Raw genomic sequence first — 23,547 nt, forward strand, 5'->3', positions numbered from 1 at the left:
TCTCAAACTCCAACAATTTCAACATCAAAGCATCCTTTTTAGACTGTAAACCTGCTACCTGATCCAACAATATCTGCTCAGATTCAGAAATGAAAGCTCCACTTAATGTATTAAATGGCTTCATCACCCAGGCTTCAATCCGATCTCGGATACCTTGCCACAGCTTGACTCCCACCTCAGTTAAGCTCCGCCTAATCACTGCTAAATCAGACTCTGAAACTAACACTCCCTCGACATCTTCATTACTCTGAGATAACATCTCTCTTTCAATAGCCAACAATGGTTGAATACGTTGGGCTAACATCTGATTCTCCACCTGCAAACCCACATTTTGCTCAGACAATACAGCCAACTCCATATGCATCTTCTCCTGCAATTGATTTGTCCATTCTTTAAACAATCCCAACGACATCTTTGTCTTCACCAAATTTCTCTGACACTCTGCTACCTGGTCTTTCTCTTTAACCACTGCCTCCTGAGCCTGAACTAACAACATCTTAGTTTTCACTAACTCCTCCTCCTGCTGCTTGACTTTAAGCTGATAAGTAGCTTCCGATCGCGACTGCTCCTGGATTACCTGAACCTGGTGTTTCCAATCTGCAATACTACTCTCCTACTTCCGAACATACTCTTGGACCTTAGTCAAAGACCAGAGCACATCCTGCAACTCTCCCCCACAAATAGATCCACTCAAAACACTCTGTTCTGCTTCCTTGGCTACGACTAAAACGGAATCCCACTGATTTGACTTAACAGGAGTAAAGTCCATCGTCTTTACCACAGCTTGGATCGCAGATGAATCCACATCCAATTTTCTTTTCTTGCTAAAAGTGAATTTCTTACCCACTGAAAGTAATGATGGATCAGTACCAACAGACTCTGTGGCCTGATGCAACAAATCTAGCCCTTTCGGAACATCTGGTGAGACCAACACCTCCTTGGCTTCGGAGCGAGTATAGCCTGCTTCCACCAAATCCTGAAACACATTCATCTTGTCAGGCTGATGCTCAAACCCCAATGGAGAATCCACTGCCCCCTCCGGGACAACGTCAACCTGACCCGGTTCTTCAGGACCACCATGCACACCCCCAGAAAAACCTGGTTGAGGCGGCAAAAGAGGCAATTTGCTGGCAGAAATAATAGGAACCTTCTCAAACAAAGTTGCTAAGAATGCCGACAGCCGAGAAGTGACTTGAGACTTCCTCTTATCAGTGATTTCCACCTCCTGCAGAATTCTAGTGTGCACCAAAGAAGCCCAACTAACTTTCCCCCCCTTCTCAGCATACAGCAAAGTTGCAAAATTGTCTTTTGACATGTATTCCAATTTAATTACCTGACAAATTCGCTCAAGGTACCATCTTAAATGCTGACGACGGGGTTCAGCGACATTCTTCACCATGTAATAGGCTTGAGACCCCTGTGGAAGCCCAAATTCCTTCCTCATGGCCACATCCGAACACTTTGCCACAGCCACAGTTTCTTCATAATGGAGATGAAACACTTCTGCTATCAATTGAGGTGTCAAACCCACAGTCGCAGAGAGGTAACCATTCCTCTTACGAATCACCTCCAACTGCGTCTTGGCATAAACATTCTCCCGCCATCTGTCCCACGGCAAAGATGCAAACTCCCATAACCCAATGGTCTGTAACCACTGAGTAGTCACCTCCTCTGACAGATCCAGATGAACAGAAAAATCCAAGAAAGGATCCATTAAAGCCTGCAAAGTAGTAGCTTCCAACCCCCCGACCTCAGCAGACAGCGCATCCTCAGGCTCGAAATCTTCATCAGCCTCTACAGACGCACGAATAGAAAGCTCCTTACTGGCGGCGGGTTGCTGACGCAGTCGCCGGGGAGAAGAGCGCTCCACAGGAACCACCTTAAGCGGCATCGAACGCCCCATCTCAGCCAGCGCTTGACGCAGGGAATTCAGCTTTGCTAAGCACTCTACGTTATTCATGCAAAAAGTCTCCTCAAAGCATGCCAAAATTGAAATGTGCATGAAAAAACCCCCACATGTGGTGATATAAAACACAACATCACCCAGTCGGCCAAATCTACCACACATGCCCGACTTTCCATCAGTATCCTCCACTTGTACACTAGCGGACATTCCCAAATTTTCTAACACATCCCCACTTACACCTTCGCCTAATTTGCCCACTGGTGCGGATATTCCTCCGTCTGCTAAAACTCCGACCTCTGCGGATACCCCGACCACTGGTGGTTTACCCACAAACTTCTTCAGTCGAAAACCATTAATCGGTTTCTCGACCAGAGTCCCAAACATATCAGCAAGTCGGAAAGTACCCTGACCACAATCCTCCATGATTTTGTACGGCCCTATGTACCTCAACTTTAATTTACCCGGATGAGGACCAAGCTTCGAATTATACAACAAAACCCAATCCCCAACCTGAAAAACTTTGAATTTGATCTGCCTACTTACCCAAGCCTTCCGCCTTTGCTGAATCACCTCTGTGATATACCCACTAACAATCCGATCCTCTTCGAGCTGATACAGCATCCGCTGTCGGAACTGAACAGATTCTTCCGGTGATAACCGATCAGCAATAGCCACCCGCAAACTAGGAACTACATATTCCATTGGAGCCACCGCCTCCAAGCCATACACCAGCTTGAAGGGTGTCAGACCTGTAGTGACTTTAAAAGCTGTACGGAATGACCATAGAGCAGAATCAAGCTTCACATCCCAGTCATCCCTATTCTCTGCTACTATCTTCTTCAAAATCTTCACCAAGATCTTGTTGGAACTCTCTGCTTGACCATTGGCTTGAGGATGATAGGCAGTAGACTTCTTATGCATAATCAAATGAGTCTTGGTCAACTCCGCAATGACAGCATTGAGAAAATGAGTACCCCGATCACTAACCAATTCCACTGGGCACCCAAACCTGGTCATAATGTTGTGATACAGAAACCTAGCCACACTCTTGGCGGTATTATCTTTCAAAGCAACAGCTTCCACCCACTTCGTACAGTAATCAGTAGCCACCAAGATATAACGACAACCTGTCCGCTTGGACTTAGGCTTGATTGGCCCAACAAAATCCAAACCCCACTTCTGAAAAGGATCTAAGGGAAGAATCGGATTATCCGCCATGCGGTCTGAAGCTCCAGGCTGCCCCAACTGTTGACATACCAAGCAACTCCGAGCATGATTGTGTGCATCCTTCAGCACGGTAGGCCACCAAAGCCCAGATTGAAGAATCTTCTTACCTGTAATGTCTCCAGAAAAATGCCCACCTGCCATTCCACCATGAGCCTCTTGCAGAACTGCTGATTGCTCAAATTCTGGGACACAGTGAGACGGATAATCTGATCTATCCCTCTCTTGTACAGAGCACCTGCAATGACCAAAAAAGGTTTACTCCTGAGTGCCAGCTTTCTCCGTTGATCAGTGGAAAATTCCACTGGCATGGTGCCATCTGTCAAGAAACTCAACATCTGATCATACCAAGAATCCAATATCGCCACAGTAGCTGAAAACAAAACCGAATCAGGGAAGTAATCATCCACCCCTACAGCTACTTCCCCAAACTCCAACCTACTCAGATAATCCGCTACAGCATGCTCCTTTCCCGGGGTATGTATGATCAGAAAGTCAAACTCCTGGAGTAGAAGCATCCACCTAGCTAACCTACCCGTCAAGTGTGGTTTCTTTACCAAATACAATAAGGCCTGATGATCTACATGGAAAACCACCTTATTGCTCAACAGATAGTGCCGGAACTTGTGAAGAGAATACACCATCCCCAAAGCTTCCCTCTCCGTGACAGTATAATTCCTTTCAGCACTTGTCAACATCCTGCTAGCATAGTACACTGGTCGAAACCAGCCCTTAATCTTCTCCTGCATGAGGACAGCCCCTATGGCAATGTCCGAAGCATCTACAAAAACATGAAACGGTAACCCCCAATCAGGAGGTTGCACTATCGGTGCCACCACCAACATCTTCTTCAGAATTTGAAATGCCTTTTCTTGAACTGGAGACCACACAAAATCCACTCCCTTCTTGGTCAAATGAGTAAGGGGTGCACACACATCTGAAAGATATCGCAAAAACCTACTATGCCACTTAACCTGCCCCAAAAACCTGCTGGTCTCCTTAAGAGTACTTGGTGCGGAAGCCTTCTGAATGGCCTCAATCTTCTTAGCATCAATCAAGATGCCTTCCTGGGACACCACATGGCCCAAGAGAATCCCACGCCTTACTGCAATAGCACATTTGAAGGGATTAAGAGCTATGCGGAACATCCGACAGCGCTCCAAACAGAGCCTCAGGTGCTGTAAGTGCAAAGCCATTTTACCAAAGACACTAAAATCATCAAGAAAGGCTCACATAAAATCCAACAGATATGGCTCAAATGCCTTCTGAGCCACAAATGAAAATGATGGTGGGCCATTCTTTAATCCAAAGCTCATCACCGTGTAAGCAAATGCTCCCCACTTAGTGATAAAGGCCGTCTTATCCACATCCTCCGGTGCCATCCTTATCTGATTATACCCTGAGAAACCATCCAAAAAACTATACATCTCATGACCAGCCACAGCATCAAGGAGGGTATCACAGAACGGTAACGAAAACGGGTCAGTAATTGTGGCAGCATTCAACTTCCTGTAATCCACACACACCCTGATCTTGCCATTCTTCTTTGGCACGACCACAATGGGAGACAACCAAGTCACCTCATTGACCTGCTTGATAAACCCGACCCGTAAAAGCTTATCCAGCTCCTCCTTGACCTGCTTGGCGAAATTTGGATTCATTCGATACCGCTGTTGGATGACAGGAACAGCATCATTCTTCAAATTGATGCGGTGCTGATGTAAAGCTGGATCAATGCCCTTCATATCAGAATACTCCCAGGCAAATACATCTCGAAACTCCACTAACAGCTGCTGCAAGTCCTCCTTAAATTGACCTTCAACATACACACTGACTCGGACCACCTTGGGATCGGATGCAGTACCTAAATTCATGTCCTGTAACTCATCTTCCTCCACCCTGATGGACTTTTGCAAATGCCGTTCATATTGCTGTTCAGCAGCTATAATGGCTTCCTGCTCGGTTACAGAATGCACCTGCTGAGCCTTGTCAGCTAAAGCTTCTTCCACAGCCCGCTGAAAAGTCTGGCCTTCCATGATCTGGCCTGGTACCACCTGGATCTCCTGCTCGGGCACCACACTATCTTCAGTCGGAACATCCGATGATTGTTCCAAACCCTCGACACTCTGCGGAACTACCGATACAGGGTGTCCAGTATTCTGATATCTGGTGACAATAGCTTCTACATCTACATCAAAGACCGGTACTACCGTTGGATTTGCTTGCATATATGCCTCCTCCTCATCTTCACCGACATCACTTGCCAAATGAATGCCCTGAGCACATAAAGGCTTCTGCCCCTGCTTCAAGAGAACTTTGCATAACATGGACAAGCGAGTTGTCTTCTTGCCCTGCCTGATCACCACAGTATTATCCTCCCAATCCTGCTTGACTCGGGCAATTTTAAACCAGGGGCGGCCTAGCAACATGGCATAGGTAGACCCACTATCCTGCATCCGGAGCACCACAAAATTCACAAGAAACGATAGACCACCCACCTTAATAGATTGATTCTTGAGAATCCCCAAAGGTTGAAGTCGCCTCTGATCTGCCATCCTCACTTGAAAAGGTGCTGGTGCTAACGCTCCCAACTTCAGACGGAGGTAAACGGTCTCCGGTAGAATATTGACTCCGGAACCCCCATCCAGTAAAACCTCTTCAAACTTGTGCCCGTGGAATACCACCTTAATCACTGGAACTTGAAAATCCACATCTGTGGAATCAGCTTGAGAAACTCCCACAAACGGGGCTTGATCCTCCACCATCTTTGCTGGAACTGGCTCCTGCAGCTTCCCCAACAGCTGTTCCCGAAAAGCCGGTACCATGCTTAACAGCTGATCCAAGGAAATCTGAATAGGCGCATGCATTAGTGCATCAAATAGATCCCCAGAACCTGGTACGGTTTCAGTTACCTTAGGGACGGGATCGGAATGGACCACCGCAATCTTTCCTGGAAGTGGATCACAAGGTGGCTGGGCGGGAATCGGTTCCTCCGACAACTGTGCCTTTAGCAGTGGCTCCATCGGTTCCACCGGGAGCTGCTTCTGCTGGAGTTTCTGAACCTGACTGGAAACTTTTCTACGAACCACCTCCTGGTCCTCCCAACTGATAGGTCCCTTACCCTTTGCACGGGTAACAGCCAAAGTATCCACTAAATCTTGCCCCTTACAATCCCCAACGAGCATACCCGTGGAGCACTCACCGAGCCAGCAAGAAGCCCGAGGGTTAGTGCTAACACACTACGCATCAACAGAGCTAGAAGCTTTCAGCACTTGGAACTGCTGCGGCACACCCTGAAGATGTGAAACCCCCGTGCTAGCCCCCGCTGCTTTATCTCCCACCATCTCTATCAGGATGGCATTTGCTTGAGCTGGAGGTCGCTGCTGCTGCTGCTGCTGGTCCTGGGGAGGTCCCTGACCCCGATTCCCCTCATTGAATCGAATGACAGGTCTCCCTCTTTCCTCCCTATGCTTACACCATAATTCACAGGCCGGACCAATTCGATGCCCGTCTTTTCCACAGTAATCACACAGTGGCACACCCTGAGGTCCCCTCTGAAACCCTTGCTGCCCCTGCCAATTAGGTCTTGGAGCATAAGGTCTTGGAGGCCTATTATAGGGAACATGCGGAACGGTCGGAACCACCGGATTAGCCTCTGCGACTTGCTGAGGTGGTGCTCTCTGAACCACATTGGGTGGCACCTTGCCTCTGTAGTTGGGGTTGTACCAACAGGCACTCGTAAGATGGCCTTCCTTCTCACAGATATGGCAGTACTGTTTCTCCTTGGGCAAGACTGCTGCATACCCTAAGGCTTTAAGTTTGTGAAGAAGCTTTTTCTCCTTCTCCCCCCTAACCTGTTTCTCTTTATCTTTATTCTGCTTAGCCTTCCTTGAGGCCTTTTTCTTCTCACTATGCTTCTCATCCTCCGATTCATCAGATGAGCATGCCGACTCAGCCTCACTATCCGAGTCTGACTCAATCGAACTATCCGACTCTGAGTCATCCTGCCTCCTGCCCTTCCGTTTGCCCGTCTGAATGCCCAGTCGCTTTTCCACCCGAGAGGCAGCTGTCACGAGGTTATCAAAGCCGCCGGCAATATCCACATTTGTGACAGCACTCTTCAAGTTCCTCCGCAATCCTTTGACAAAATAACTGGCAAGCATTTCATCCGAGGGTCTTTCATTACCCTGCAGTCGGGCAGCCAATCCCCGAAACTTCTGAGCATAATCCTCCACTAACAGATGCTTCTGTTCCATGGCCTTGATCTTTTTGACGATATCAGTAGGAGTTTTCTCCTTCCTGAACCGGGCCAAAAACGCATCCTTCAAAGCATTGAAATCTGCAAAGTGGGCCAAGCCATATTGGCTAAACCAACTCATGGCTACCCCCTCCAGGGTTGCGGCAAACTGCTGCAATTTCACCGGATCTCCAAAATGGGCAGGGTACCCACTGGCTTGCCATCGGGTCTCGAATTGAGCCACATGACAGTCTGGGTCTTCCTTAGGCTTTGCCTTAAATTTGGCAGCCTTAACCGTTGGATTGGGTGGTGGTGCAGCCATGTTCACAACTCCTGGTAGTGGATTAGCTGGTGGCGGATTTTTCAATGGATCAAATTGCAACCGTCTCTGACTCCGAACAGGCGGTCTGGACAGAAATAGGGCACCAACAAATTGATGCAAGTGCCGCCGGGCTTGCTCCGGGCTAACGACATTCTGCCCCGGCCCTTCTGCAAGTGGTGTTGTATGCTCGACAGCGTCCGCCTCGTCCACGCCTGCCTGCGCCAATTGGCCCTCAATTACGCCAGCAGAAACCGACGTAACTGCCACAGGTGGCACTTCCGCAGCATCACCGCTTCCACTGCTAGAAGCTTCCGACCTGTCATATCTGCGCTTCCTGGCTTGTGCCCTCGTAAAATGAATGGGACTAGTTTGCCTCTCCCTATCTGACATTCATGCGAGACACAAACAGCACAGCACAACACAACCCCATACCCAACAAATACAAGACAATGCTGAGTATGCGAACACCGCAGGATCGCCAATGTGTATCTGGGCACTAAATGCCTGATACTTGGTAATGGAAATCTCATACAAGAACAAACACTAGCACAAAGACATTCCCTTTAGCAGAAAATCATAACAGTAAAACGGAATACAAAACATCATAAAGCAAATCCGCTAACACACAATAACCCTGAACAGATGATCAGAATTCATTCATGTCATAATCATGCAAGGGATTACATTTCCGCTTCTTCATCTTCTACAATTCTGAATATCCGTTATGCGCCTTCCCCTGATCAACTAACTACATCCCTTCATATCTATCACTTCTCATGAATTCCTAAGCAACTACCCAAAAGGATCATTCACATACATAAAATTCGGATATTCCAACTTAGGTAAAGTTAACCCCTAACAATGGTGATGGCATACAATTGTTCACAATTCTAAGACGTTACGTTGGATCAACCAAGAAAACATCATTAAAGAGGTTGGTTGGTTTTTGCTCACAGGGAGGGAAATTTTAGTGGTTCAATTCATGGAGTTTTTTTATACAAAACGTTAGGGTGCTGAACTAAGGATCGAAGCTCGATCACAAGGGGTGTAGATATCAAGAAGTACAAGCCATAGGATTGCAAGAAGTAGCAATGAATATACTTGCAACAAAAGGAGGGATAGCAACACAACACAAAAGAAGGAGGAGCTTAAGCTCATAAATTAGGGATAGTTGTTTACCCAGTTCTAGGATTAACAAGATCTACCACCATTATCTTATATCAAGGAGTCATGTTAGATACACCAAAGGGTCAAACATTCAAGATATGAAGCAATAGTGTCCAAAGCTACAACTTGGACGGGCCCCCTTGGTATGACGGAGTATTTATGGCAATTCTCGCTTCAAGTACATGTGGTAGCAAGCAAGGATGAAGTCCTAAATGATGTACTTCATGGATATATTATGAGAGTAGTCATTGTAATAGTGTTAGGCCTCTTATGAACCTAAAGTGCCCGGCCGACCAGAGTTTAAGTGAGTGTGAACACGTATGGCCATGTATATAAGTGAATATCTCTCATAATACAATTTACTCTCCCATTGTGCAATTGAGTCTTGCTCTTGCTAATCCTCTTGCTAATGCATGCTAGTGAGTGTGTGTGAGTGAAGTGAGGTGAGAGGAGTGATGAGTACCCCTAGGTTAGCGCGACGGTGTGACAATGCTCGTGGGAGTTTCTTCACGTACTTGGGATGGTTTTTCTTATTTGTCTGTTCCTCAAGCTCATCAGCAAAGATTAAGAATGTCTCACACCCTTGCCTAGCCCCTCTCAAAAGTTTCATGATTGAAATTAGAAAGGCCTCACTATTCCTCTCTTCCCCCTGAATAACTTGGGTTTCTTCCTTCTCACTAGCAAAACTCACAATCCCATATGCACAATTAATGAGGGCTTTTTTGGAGACTAACCAATCCATCCCAATTATTGCATCACACTTACCTATCTCGATGGCATAGAAGTCTCCCTCACACTTTCTTCCAGATAAGGTGAAAGATAAGTTTTCCAAGAACCCTTAGGTGTAGTAAGTTTTCCCATTGGAAAGTTGTATGGGCCTGTTTACTTGATTTCCTAATCCTCTTAAGTGTTGTGATTTCACAAGTTTTGGAGAATAAAGCAATGAGTGCTACCCGAGTCAACTAAAAATTGAACATCTAGATTTCTAATCTTTCCTTTTATTCTTATCACGGAAGCATGTGCATGAGATGCAAAAGAAACCATACATTTCATTATAGGTTTAGGTCACTCACCTTGTTCCCTCGCTTCCTTGATTGTCGGATCCATCTTAGTGAACTTCACTTGCATCTTTGGTCTAGTCCCAAAGTTTAAATTAGCTTTGTTGGGACACTCAAATGTGCAATGTCCCTGCTCCCCACATCTAAAGCACAACCCGAGCCTCCTTGCTCGCTCTATGAATGGGGGTTCATTTTGCCATGTTGTTGCTTTCTCGTTCTTCTGATTCCTAGTGTTTTGGTTATTGGACTCATGTTGATTTCCATAATTTTAAAAATTTGGATTTTTCCTACCTCGCTGATCAAAGGGTGCAGATCCTCGATATTTCCCACTATCATAATTTCCATCTTTTTGTTGCATATTATGCCCTCCTTGAAACTTGGAATCATCTATGTGGAATACCTGAGTTTTGAATGTATGCTTTCATCCTTTAAAAACTCTCGGCTTTGGATACAACATCTTAGAAATCCCACAATCCTGTTCCCTTCATGATGTAGAGGAGTTCCTCCTTCAAGCCCTCTATAAATTTGTGAGTAAGAGCCTCACCCGAGGCTTCAAGTGCATACTTGTGCAAATGAAGGAAATCCTCCTTGTACTCATCAACATAAAGATCGTGTTTTTCCTCTTTGAACCTACTTGATATTGTAAAATTCCATCTTCTTTTCCTATATAGTAATGAGGAGAACAATACCTCTTTTCTGTAGTAATGAGGAGAACAATACCTCTTTTCTGCAGTAGCTCGGAATTCAGCCAAAGTAATTCATTTATTTGGTTTCTCTTAAATTTGTACATGGGACTTCCACCATAATTTTGCGACACTGTGCAATTTTAGTGATGCAATTTTAGCCTTTCCCTCATCAAAATCTCGAAGGCCAAAGAAATCCTCCAAATCTTCAAGCCAAGCCTCAAGATCTTCTCCTCTCTTCTTTTCACCATCAAATTCTGAGAGTTTTGCTTTCTTAAAAACTACTTTAGGGCATATTCAGCCACATCTGCTCATACTTTAGCTCTTTTTCGAGTTTTTGGTTCACAATGACTAACATCGAGTGGAATCTCTATATAAATCCGTGCACACTTGAATCCTTCTCGTTTTGATTTAAAGGGCCGGCTACTACTGATTTTTCCTTTAGCTTCGTTTAATTCTCTGGTCAATCGTTTAATAAGGTGAGCTTGCTTGGCCAACCTTTGCGGAACTGCATTATTATCACTCATCTTTCAAGCACGATCAAGGATGCGACCGCTCTAATACCACTTGTGAGGCTTGTGAGGCTTCCGCTCTAATATCACTTGTGAGGCTTCCGCTCAATAATCACAATATAATTCAAGAAAATAGAATTTTGCACAAAGTTTTAAGGCAGAAAGAGAACAATTCTGTATATAATTAAGAAATCTTACAACAATCTAAAATGAAGCATTCTTGGATTAAAGAGCTCGAACCACCGGCTGTCGCTCGAGCTATCTCACTCGCACTCACTCTCATGAAAAACTCACACATGCACTCTCAATCTCTTCTTCGATTTTTCTATGTATTCCTCTTCTTTATGTTCAAAGATAAAAGAGTTTTCTAGAGCTTTCTCGATCCATATGCCATATTTTTGGTGAGGTCGTCCTTTTTGGAGAAAAGCGTGTTCGGGAAGCTTCTTCACACACGGTCATCATTCCCATGAGATTATTCTCTTAAATCTGTACATGGGACTTCCACCATAATTTTGCAACACCGCACAATTGTAGTGAGGAAATTTTAGCCTTTCCCTCCTCATTGAATTCTCGAAGGCCAAAGAAATCCTCCAATTCTTCAAGCCAAGCCTCAAGATGTTCTCCTGTCTTCTTTTCACCATCAAATTCTGAGAAGTTTGCTTTCTTAAAAACCTACTTTAGTGCATATTTGGCCACATCTTTGTGTGCTTTAGCTCTTTTTCGAGTTTCTGTTCTCACGATTAACATCGGGTAACATCGGGTGGAGTATCTACATAAATCCTTGCACACTTGAATGAATCGTTCTCGTTTTGATTTAAAGGGTCAGCTACTGTTTTTTCCTTTAGCTTTGTTTAATTCTATGGTCAATCATTCAATAAGCTAAGCCTACTTGGCCAACCTTTGTTGAACTGCGTTATTATTAGTCATCTTTCAAGCACGATCAAGGATGCGACTGCTCTGATACCACTTGTGAGGCTTCGGCTCAATAATCACAATATAATTCAAGAAAATAGAATTTTGCATAACTTTTTAAGGCAAAAAGAGAACAATTCTGCATATAATCAAGAAATATCACAACAATATGATATGAAGCATTCTTGGAGAAAAGAGCTCGAACCACCTGCTCACCCTCGAGCTATCTTACTCGCTCTCACTTTCATGAAAAACTTGCACTCAAACTCGCACACGCACTCTCACTTGCACTCTCAATCTCTTCTTTTATTTTTTTTGTGTATTCCTCTTCTTCACGTTGAAAGACAAAAGGAGCCCTTTCTAGAGCTTTCTCGATCCATGTGCCATATTTTTGGTGGCGAGGTCGCCCTTTTTGGAAAAAAGCGTGTTCGGGAAGCTTCTTCACACACGATCATCATTCCCATGAGATTACATTTTTTTAAACACTAAGAAAACAAACCTTTTCCATATTGGTGCGCCATTCACGCCTCGGTGATCCGATGCGGATGCTCTCTCAATAGCTCATCTAGAGTATTCCATCCTCTTCTTCGACTTCTTCTTCGACTTTGTATCTCTTTATCCGAGGCTAAATCTTTATTCTTGACCTTCGTTTAGGACCTGCAATGTCTCAATACGAAAATCTAGGCACATTTTTAGCACAAAACTTTTCCTAATTGCCCCTCTAACCTAATTAAAACTCACCCACAAAAATGGTACCTACCTGAAAATGACCCAAGCCACACTACAAGAATGGTCTATACATAGCGACCCTCATATAAATATGAAGAAAATAGCGGGGGTCGCTTTCGTGGATGCTTATGCGACCTTTAAAATGCAGTTGTATATGCCACCGTAGTAGCGACCCTAGCAAACTGAAAATGAGTGGTTTATGCATCGAAATTGCGATGCATAACCCACCTTTTTTTTAGGGTCGTTTATGCATCTCAAATCTTTAAAAAAAATAAAACGTGTATTCATTTTCTTTTCGCCCGTTTCGCGCGCACTGTAGCAACTGTAGCTGCTTCAAACGTTTGATTCGTCTCACAATCCCAAGCTCACAGCCAGCACAGGTAACGTGTGTGTGTGTGTTGGGGTATCGATGCTCTGTGTGGTGCACTTGCTAAAAGCACTTTCTTAAGGTGCTTGTGATGACGAGGGCTGAGCCTTCAGCATAGTGAACGCTGCCCAGGCGGTGAAGCAATTGTTGGTTGGTTGCGATAAAGCTACTGCTTCCTTGTTAAGGTGATTGAAACGAGGGCTGAGCCTTCAGCGTAGTGAACGCTGAGGCCATGAAGCGACCTCAGCCAAAAAAAATGATGCGTTCTACGCTTTTTTTTCTCTTTTTTATTTTTATTTTTTTCCCTCTAGTCTTTACTAAGTTGAGATGAAATGAAGCAATAGTGCAATGCAGCCTCTGAGCTGAGATGAAACAAAGCAAGAGCGTTGCAAGCTATGGCTGTTTGGTACTCGGCTGCAGTTAGAAGCGATGGCTATCTTGGTACTTAGTAGAAGCGATGACTGTCTCTATAGCCAAAGTTATGATACTCTTGCTGAACTGAAAAGAATATGAAGCAAGGATACGCTTGCAAGTTGGCTGAGCCAAATGCGATGAAGCTCTGGCTGAGAGAAAGATAGAAAAAAACATAAGCGCCTGCTCTACCAATTACTTGAGCCTTGAGCGATGAGTTGGCTAAGCCTTGAGAACGATGATGAAGCCATAGAAGTGCGAGGTAAGGATTTGAGATCTGTTCCAAGAGGTGCTTCTCGTCGCAGCTCTCATGGCCCAGCTGAACCTTGCATGTTCTTTCGTGTTGAACCCAGTTGCTCTGTCGTAGAGAAGAGGCATCACCTTGCCACTATGAACATTGAGATGATACAAAAGCCATTGCAAGGGTAGTGTTTCATAGATCTCCAGGGTGGCTTTGTACCCAACGCTGTTTGAATGCTTGCTCGGCTTAGAAGTGCTATGCCTGAAGGGATGGCACTGGACGTTACAATAGTTCAAATGCTAATGCATAGCAGCCAAAGCTGTTTGTGGGCATGATTCTTATTCTCATCTTTGCAGAGGCTCTCTCTCTTTATGGGTTGATTGTATCATCCTATCAAATTAAAAAAAAAAAGTGTGTGAGTGAGAGAGAGAGAGAGAGAAGGGCTGCCAAGTGTGCATGTGTGTGTGAGAGAGAGAGAGAGAGAGAAGGGCTGCCAAGTGTGTGCGTGTGTGTGTGTGTGTGTGAGAGAGAGAGAGAGAGAGAGAGAGAGAGAGGGAAGGGGGGGCTACCGAGTGTGTGTGCGTGTGTGGTGTGTGGTGTGTGTGTGTGTGTGTGTGTGTGTGAGAGAGAGAGAGAGAGAGAGAGATTTGATTTGATTTGATTTGGTATTTACGTCCGCGGGGGACCAAAAATGACCCATGGGACCCTCATGTCTACAAATAGTCTCCCCTTGCGGGGGTGTGATCCGTGTCATCTGTAGATGTTTCCATTAGTAGTTTGTGGTGTTCTAGGATGCGGGTAAGATATGTCCCTAGACCTGTAGGAGAGGGTTTTGTTTTTAGAAGCAAATCTGCAAAAGTGTGGCATCCATGGATCACTACAAGAATGGTCTATACATAGCGACCCTCATATAAATATGAAAAAAATAGCGGGGGTCGCTTTTGTGGATGCTTATGCGACGTTTAAATTGCAGTTGTTTATGCCAAAATTGTAGCGACCCTTGCAAACTGGAATTGAGTGGTTTATGCATCGGACTTGCGATGCATAAGCCACCTTTTGTTTTTGGGTCGTTTATGCCACCCGAAATTTTTTAAAAAATAAAATGTGAATACTCGACTGGGTACTCCGCGCGCATCAACTGGGTATGAGGACCAGAAGCTGGTCGACACTGCTGCGAATGCATGGGACTCTGCGGCGGCATACCTCTCGAACCATTAGTAGGAGCTTCCTTCTAAATGACGAATTGAGTGGTTTATGCATCGGATTTGCGATGCATAAGCCACCTTTTTTTTTGGAGTCGTTTATGCATCGCAATTTTAAAAAAAAACTAAAAGTGTTCATTTTCTTCCCCGTTTCGCGCGATTTGTAGCATCTGCAAATTTTTCCACGCTGCGCGCAGTTCGTCTCTCAATCCACGCTCACGGTGGCCAGGTTTGTCAGCACTTATTTCTATCAGCTCTTATTCAGATAGTTTCTCAATCAAACACAGCTCTCAACCTGTTAGCTTCGTTCCTTTTCTTTCTCCATTCAGTTGTGGTTTAGACAACACTGATTCAGTCAGCATCGTTTCAATTAGCAGCACAGATCAAGACACTTAAATCTTAACTAGCTCCCAAATTATATGTATTTGACTCAAACAGACTCAAATCTGTATTTGACTCAAACAGACTCAAATCTGTATCTGACTCAAGTAGACTCAAATCTGATAGCTCCTGACCAGCTTTAAATTTGTCGACTCCTATCTGGACTCTTCTTCCTCCAATATGATCCGATTCAGACAGTACTGAGCCTAACTCTCCCTCCTTCTATCAACATTGCTTTAATAAGCACTGTATCAGTCTCAGCACTGCTTCAATAATAAGCATTGTATTAGTCAAGAATGAACCTGTCACACTTATTTATATGCGCTTACAACCCTATACAAAAGATCTGGCCTTTGATGGATCTTGCCTCATGTGATGAAGTCATATTCCCAAGATTCTAGGCTGTCAAAGATATTATCTTCAAGATGATGTACCACCACTGCCTTGCATCTGTGAAATATGTTAATGTAATCTATATTCTCTAGCAGCAACTACCTTTGAAGATCCTCAACATCCTTATTTATTTGCAAGTAAAATGATGAATGCAAAGTTTATGGTGGGACAGTCAGTGTGGTCAACACAATTTGTGCATCTATCATATCCCATTCTTTAGGCCACACATGATGTGACTTTCTAATTAGATAGGTCCTCCAATGAGTTCCTCTTCCACTATTATTTGTGGGTAGCTAACATGTCCCTCTCTATGAAGTGACCATTAGAATTAGGATTCTGAGCTAGATAAAGTAGGTGACCACTGACAATGGAATGAAGCTTTAGGATTTCCAATGGCTTGTACATCTATGAATGAGATGAATCTAGCTGGTTATGCATTGATTAGGCTTCCTATAGGTCATCATCCATGCAACACTATATTTCAACATTTGCTTTAAGAGCCCATCATTTCATCCTCTATTGTATTGGGAACCCTAAGCTTAAGGAGTTCTTCATCTTCTTTAAATATCTCAAGGTGTTCTCCAGCCAACAGCCTTCTGGACTGGCCGACCAGCTCCCTTCCTCACATTCTGGCAGCCTTGCAAGTAGATCACGTGGCCTTGAGGCACACAATTGAAATCTCCAAGAAGATGATAGGTAATCTAGATATCAATATCTTTTGATTCCTTTTACCACTATATCACCCTATAAAACTCTAATTTTATAAAGAGCACTTCTTGCAAGTTTTTGAGGATGGATTCATTGTCAGCCCTAGATACCCTCATCGGAAGATCACATGCCATATTATCATCGGCCAATAAAGAGTATCATCCCACTATGTGTAGATTGAATCAGATTGAATTTGGTAGAGCAAAGGGCATTACTTGAGAGGCATAGTTATGCAAGGTACACAGTTAGGGAGGTGCAGATTGAGAAGCATTATATGTTCAGATGCCCACCCTATTATTTGATTCAAGGGAGATTCCATTGTCTCAAGATGGATTCAACCCTCTCTCATAGGTTATACAATGTCGCACCATAAGAGGCTCAATATGTTTTTGATACTCTGAAAGAGGACTTCCATCAATCTCGCCAGGATTGGAGCAAGCCTATTCCTCAGGTTACTTATAAATTGCAGCTACCATCTTTGGTACAACCAGTCTATCCTTGGTGGCTCTTTTGTGGAGGGGGTGTACTTTGCCTCCCGTGGGTTTTATGAAGTTCACCTCACCGATGCCTTGCAGAAGCAGCATGTGCTTGAATTTTCTCCTTTATTTTATGGCAGGAAAAAAGGCAAGGACAAAGGTAAAGAGAAAGAGAAGGCCCCTGATAATGATGGTTTTTTACAGCCCAAGAGGGTGTTGAGGCAAAGACCCCTTCAATCTCGCCACTAGGATGCATCTACTCCTACTCCAGGCCAAGCCTCTACCTCAGTCACTCCCCCGGTTCTTCTCAATTGGGTTGGAGTTCTCAAAAAACACATTCCTGTTTGTGAGTCTGAGGAAGGGCTATCCTTTGACCCAGGGAAGGAAGGGCTGCAGCCCATGATGGCTGATGCTTAAGCACTCTTTGGTTGTATATTCTTGGTCTCCTCCTTTGTATATATCCTCATGCTTGACAAACTCCAATGTGTCACTCTTAATGTACAGGGCCTCTGCAATCCTTCTAAAGTGGAGGCTAGTGTGGAATTATGTTTTAACTAGGCAGCCGGACATTCTTTGTTTGCAAGAACATAACCAACATTCTATGGCTGGCCAGGCTGGCTATTTTGGGGGCTATGATATCCACTATGCAGGTACTAAGCATTTCTTGGGTCTTTGCATATTGGTCAGACATGAACTGCAGCCCCAGCTTGCCTTCAATGATTGTGATGGCAGATGGATGGTGATTCAATGTGATGTCAATGGTGATATTTGGGAATTTGCCTCTATTTATGCCTTGCAAACTTCTGCTTCCAGAGCTTCCATGTGGCATGCCATTGCTTCTTACCCATGGCGATCTTGTGCTCTTCTTGGCGGAGACTTTAATAACTCTCCCATGCCATCAGACAACACTACTCATAGATCTCATATGATCCCTTCTGAAAAGCGATCATGGGAGGAGTTACTTACCACGACACATGCACAAGATTTATGGACAACCATGCACACTGGAATAGTGGGCTACACCTATCATCATAATGCCTTTACTAACTACTGGGCTCGCTTGGATAGATGGTATTTACTGTATGCTCAACAATATACAGATTTCAGTCTTCATATTGAGGTTGATCACTCTCTTGGTCTCTCTGACCATGCTCCTTTATGGCTGAATATTCAGTTTGGCAGCCCTGGGATGACATGCCTTTACATTCCATTCGGATGAAACATAACAATAAAGAATACCTGCAGCATGCACAATTTCAACAATTGATCCGATATGCCATAATTCCTCTTACAGCCCATGTCCATTATGACTGTAATTTTGCATGGCAACGCCTTGTGGATAGGCTTCAGCATGCTATTCATGAATATGGGAGTAATTTCATGCCTGACTGGAGAGCTAAAGTTCAGCATGCCAAAGCAGTAGTTCAGTCCTTGACTGCACATTCCCAATTGCAGCCCCTCTCCTCTCAACAAATGGACACTCTCTCTCAGTCACAACAGCTCTCTTGCAAGCTAATGACCGATGGAAATTGGTCAAGTGGCAGGTTCGGGCAAGGATGACTCAATTCATGGATAAAGGCTGCTCTTCAAAATCTTTCTTTCAAGGGTTACATGCTTCCAGGAGGAAGACCTCTTGCCTCAGAGTCCGTAAACTGGATGGTGAATGGACTCGGTCTTTCTCAGAGCTCCAACATGAATGCTTTTCTTATTCTCAGAAATTGTTTGCACCCCCTGCTACCACTTCTTTGCACGAATTACAAGCTCGGGATACTCTTTTACAGCATGTTCTTCCCATTCTCAACCCACAGGAAGCTCTCAAACTTGATATGCCTTTCAGTGATGTGGAGCTTGATGATGCCTTGTCCCATCTCAGCACTGGTAAGGCACCAGGATATGATGGCCTCACGGTGGAATTTTTCTTACACTTTTGGGAAGACCTTAAAGGTGTTATCCTGCAAATGATTAATGAGGCTTGGCATATAGGAGTACTCCCCCAATCATGGAAGCATGGCATAGGTAAACTCATCCCCAAGCGGAATTTGTGTGAGCATCTCATGGATTGGAGGCCCATCACATTGATGCCTGTTGCAAGTGCTTTATGAGGGTCTGCATCCCTTGCAATATGGCTTTGTTCCTAGGCGGTAGATCCATGATAATATTGGCAATGCTCTCATGGCTATTGAATATGCAAAATATTCTGACCAAGATGTTTTTATTATGCAAGTGGACTTTGCTAAAGCTTTTGACACGGTCAACTGGGATTTTATCTCACAGACAATGGCTCAGATGGGATTCGGGCCAAAAATGGCTAATGTCATCTACTGCTTGTATGCTGACTCTACAGCCCAATGCATCCTTGGTAATCATCTTTCTCAATCTTGGTCCTTGGGTTGTTCGGTCAGACAAGGGTGTCCACTCACCCACTTCTCAGATACTTGGATCATCTTACCGCTGTCGTGCTGTGGCACATCCATGTAGTGAAAGAAGCTCACAGACCATCCCATATGAACTCAGATGCATGGGCATGAAGGCAGTATGATTAGTCAAGGTCATGGCCATGGTCCTGACTAAATGAGTATTGATGGCAGTGAAAATAATGCGGGGATAGCAAATGTTAAATGAGGCCAAATGAGTCTTTTTGATGTTATGCATGGGAACAGCCCCTAAGCAAAGATATGGTGTAAAGGAGCCATAAAGAATGTGATACTTATCAATCCAAGAAAAATGGGAGAAAAATGAGGGCAGTGTGGAATTTCAAAACGGAATAAACGTGTTTTCAGCTGAAAAAGGTGTGGAGAGGCCGGATTTGCCGGCAGGATCCAGAAATAACCAGAGTTGGGGGGGGGGCGCTTCGAAAGGGTATGGAAGAATAAGCAGGGAGCTTTTCGGAGGGAACCGGGGGCTCTCTGTAGAATGTACAGAGAGTAGCTGTGTGTGGATGGGGGGGGGGCCTCGGGGAAGGGGCCTCGGGAGCGGAAGACGAAGGGGTGCCTTTTGACGTGTGGTGAACTGTAGCTGAGGCAGGTCGGGCTGACAGCGAAGGAAAATAAGCGTGGAAGCGAAGGCCAGAGGAGTCAGCCGTCAACAAAGACAACAAATCGATTTTTGTGGGTATGAATCTGCTTTTCTTGGACACTGCATCACTCATGAGAAGATAGTATCCCCAAAGTTTTTGCTGTCTTCAGACATGTTCTAAGAAAACCCAATCAGCTTTGTCGTCTGCTGTCTTGGCTACAAGCTTGACGATCATGCCACCACTTGAGAAATTAGCATTGTGCACTTAACTGCTGCTGGGTTACACTCCAAGCTCTCTAAGCCAATGGTATCAATCTCACAGATGAGGACTTAAGGTTTGGCAAAATGCTTCTAGAGGCTTGTGATCTGATGAAAGGAACATGCAGGTCAAGTGGTTATTTCCAAGATATCTGTTCGAGTTGTTGCCATCCTCTTTTCTTTTTTTTCTGAAACTAAATCATCATAGCACTGCTTCAGTATCGTATGCAGCATCTAAGATCTTTCTCAGCAGTGAAACCAATTCATAGATTTTCTACTACTCTTTGATTAGCCTCTTCTTTGGGGTATGCTCCAATAGGCTGTGCATTTGTTGTTGAGCTGATTTTTACCTCTTGATCCGGAGCTCGGATATTCTCTGCTAGTATGTGTGCTATGATTATGATGGTAATTGTATGTGTGATTTTGGGAGTGCATGTGTGATGATGAACTTGTAACCAAGGAAGAGAAAGGGAGAATGATACTAATCTCAAACCTTCGAGAATTGAAGTGAATTGGCATTTGTACATGTCAACAAAAATGTTAATGTCTTATGCTCCTTGAGGAGCTATCTATTCTGTTTCCTTCCTGGGATTTTGGAAGCTACTCTCACAGCCAGAAGTCCCGCGCTTTCCCAGCGACACCGCCACGTCACGACATTCTTTGGTGAACCCGACGTGAAATTGCTGGGGTGAGAGTGTGGTGAAATCCCCGTGAACTATGTATGTGATGATTTCAGCATATGTATGAGGTAGAAAACCTTGATGGCCTATGATCTAGAGGGTATTCCTTAAGGGTACAGGCAGCAGAGCCTGTATGATTTGTTGGTACCATTTGACCCAGGTGGATTAGGGAAGAAGAAGGATTACAAGGGCTTATGACACTTGTTCACCTCAAGAGAAGGGGGTAACAAGGAGCTTGTATAGACTTGTAGTTCTCTCTTAGGACTGTAGAATGGGCAACAAGGGCTTGTGACACTCATCCTTCTCGACAGCTGAGGAAGGAGAGGAGCTTGCAATGACTTGATCCATTCCTGCCACTTCAAGGGCCTATGACACTCATCTATTCCAATAACCAAGGATAGAGAGGAGCTTGTAGTGACTTGAAGCTAAACCTTTGTCTCAAGGGCTTACGACACTTTACCTTTTTGATAGCTGAGGAAGGTGAGGAGCTTGTATTGACTTGAGGTCTTCCCTACAAGTTGCAAAACAGTTAGAATGCTCAAGAACTTATGAATGCCGGAAAGGTGGACACTTCTTTATACTCTAATTGTCGGAATATCTGAAAGAAACTCTTGAAAAACAGGGCTAAATTTATGCAATGATAATCTGAATGAATGGTTCGACATAGAGAAAGCCCAAAACATCAGAAGGATAAAAGGAATGCCAATGCAGAATGCTGTAGAATTGAGTGTATGAACATGGAGATTAAAGCTCTACTCGTTGTTCAGGAAAGCCATATATGATGGCATTATATGTACACATGGAATGCTCATTTGTAATACATGAATAAACTATGTGCCAGTTAATGGCTACAACCAGTTAGAGTCTTTGAAAAGAAGCTCATGGTGATTTGAAGCAGTACAGGGCATCGGTGGAAGGGGAAGGCAGGCTAGGCTTCATATGTGATGCAGGATGGCAAAGCATGATAACCCACAGCAATTTGTTGAAGGATTGAAAAAGCTTTGTAATCAGGGTAGCCTTCATGAAGCCATACGGACTGTGGACAACCTGACAGTGGACGGGCACAGCTCTCATGTTTCTACCACTATGTTTTACTATCTCTTACAAGGGTGCATTGACAAAAGGGACCTGGATACTGGCAGAATAGTGCATTCTCTTATAAGGAGAAGAAGATATGAGCTCAACACTTTCTTGGGAAGCCACTTGATTAGAATCTCATTAGAATGTATGCGTTGTGTGGTAGTTTACCGGAAGCAAATGATGTGTTCTCTAAGCTTTCGAATCCGAATGTCTTAGCATGAACTGCCGTGATTCTAGCACATGCAAAGCTTGGATATGGTGGAAATGTGATTCATTTGTTCAGCAAATTGCAACAGACAAGTGTAATTCCAGGGAATGACATGTATGTTGCTGTTTTAAAAGCATGTTCAAGTATGGAAACTCTTCATGAGGGTAAGCTGGTCCATGGACACTTACTTGAGAGTGGTCATGACTCAAACATTACTGTTTTCAATACCCTTATTAGCATGTATGCCATATGTCGTAGCCTATATGATGCATATAAAGTGTTTAAGAGATTGCCCATTTCAAGTGCGGTGACATGGAATGCAATAATTGGAGGTTACGCTCAGCATGGGCATGGTCACCAGGCTCTCCTTCTCTTTCAGGAAATGCAACAACATGGCATGAAGCCAACGCAATTACGTTCGTGTGTGTTTTGAAAGCATGTTCCTATATGGCAAGTTTAGGGCAGGGCAAGCTTACTCATGCCTATGTAGCTGAGAGTGGGTTTGAAACTGATGTATTTGTAGGGAGTATCCTTATTGGCATGTATGCCAGATGTGGAAGGCCTGCAGATGTACAGAGTGTGTTTGAAAAGCTACCAAAACATGACCGGGTGACATGGAGTGCAATGGTTACAGGGTATGTTCAGCATGGGCGGGGTGAGGAGGCTCTCCATCTTTTTGAGCAAATGCTGCGGGAAGGGATGGAGCCAAAGGATACCATTTTTGTTAGTGCTTTGAAAGCTTGCGCCAGTACATCAGCTGATCATAGGGGTAATTTCATTCATGGATATGTTGTCGAAAGTGGTTATGATTTGGATGCATGCGTCAGTAGTATGCTAATTGATATGCTTGCAAAACTTGGGTCTCTTGAGGAAGCTCAGAGAGTGTTTGACAGTTTAGGACAAGAAGGTGTGGTGCCATGGACTACTATGATTGCAGGATATTCTCAACATGGACATGGACAAGCAGGACTTTTTGAACAAAATGCAACAGGAGAGGCAAATGCCCAATAATGTTACTCTTATCAGTGCCTTGAATGCATGTTCAAGTATAGCTGCCCTTTCCCAAGGCAAGCTAGTCCATGCTCGCTTGATGGCTAGTGGCTTTGAGTTAGATGCAGTGGTTGGGATTGCCCTTATCAATATGTATACGAAATGTGGGAGTCTGGAGAGTGCAGCCAGGGTGTTCAAAACTTGGCATATCAAAGATAAGAGATATGGACTACCCTGAGCGTAAGGCACCAGCCTCTGAGACAACAGGGAAGGTTAATGTCAATGGGGGTTCAACCCCATTATCACTAGAAGGTTTGAACGAGGATGATGTTGGCTTAACCATGCAAGATGGGCAATACTACGATGCAATGCTATCTTTTGTAGATA

The 23,547-nt window shown here is 44.3% G+C and overlaps 1 protein-coding gene across 1 annotated transcript; it reads left to right on the plus strand.

Annotated features, from left to right (window-relative positions):
- The first annotated feature begins 22,482 nt into the window (after window positions 1–22,482).
- Window positions 22,483–23,181, plus strand: LOC147612559 (putative pentatricopeptide repeat-containing protein At3g23330). Its single transcript, XM_086783514.1, has one exon. The coding sequence runs from the start codon at window positions 22,483–22,485 to the stop codon at window positions 23,179–23,181; it is 699 nt and encodes a 232-aa protein (XP_086639640.1).
- The last annotated feature ends 366 nt before the right edge of the window (window positions 23,182–23,547 follow it).

Source organism: Cibotium barometz, chromosome 45 (genome assembly GCF_041138505.1).
Source record: "Cibotium barometz isolate CiBa-2024 chromosome 45, ASM4113850v1, whole genome shotgun sequence".
Classification (NCBI taxonomy): Eukaryota; Viridiplantae; Streptophyta; class Polypodiopsida; order Cyatheales; family Cibotiaceae; genus Cibotium; species Cibotium barometz.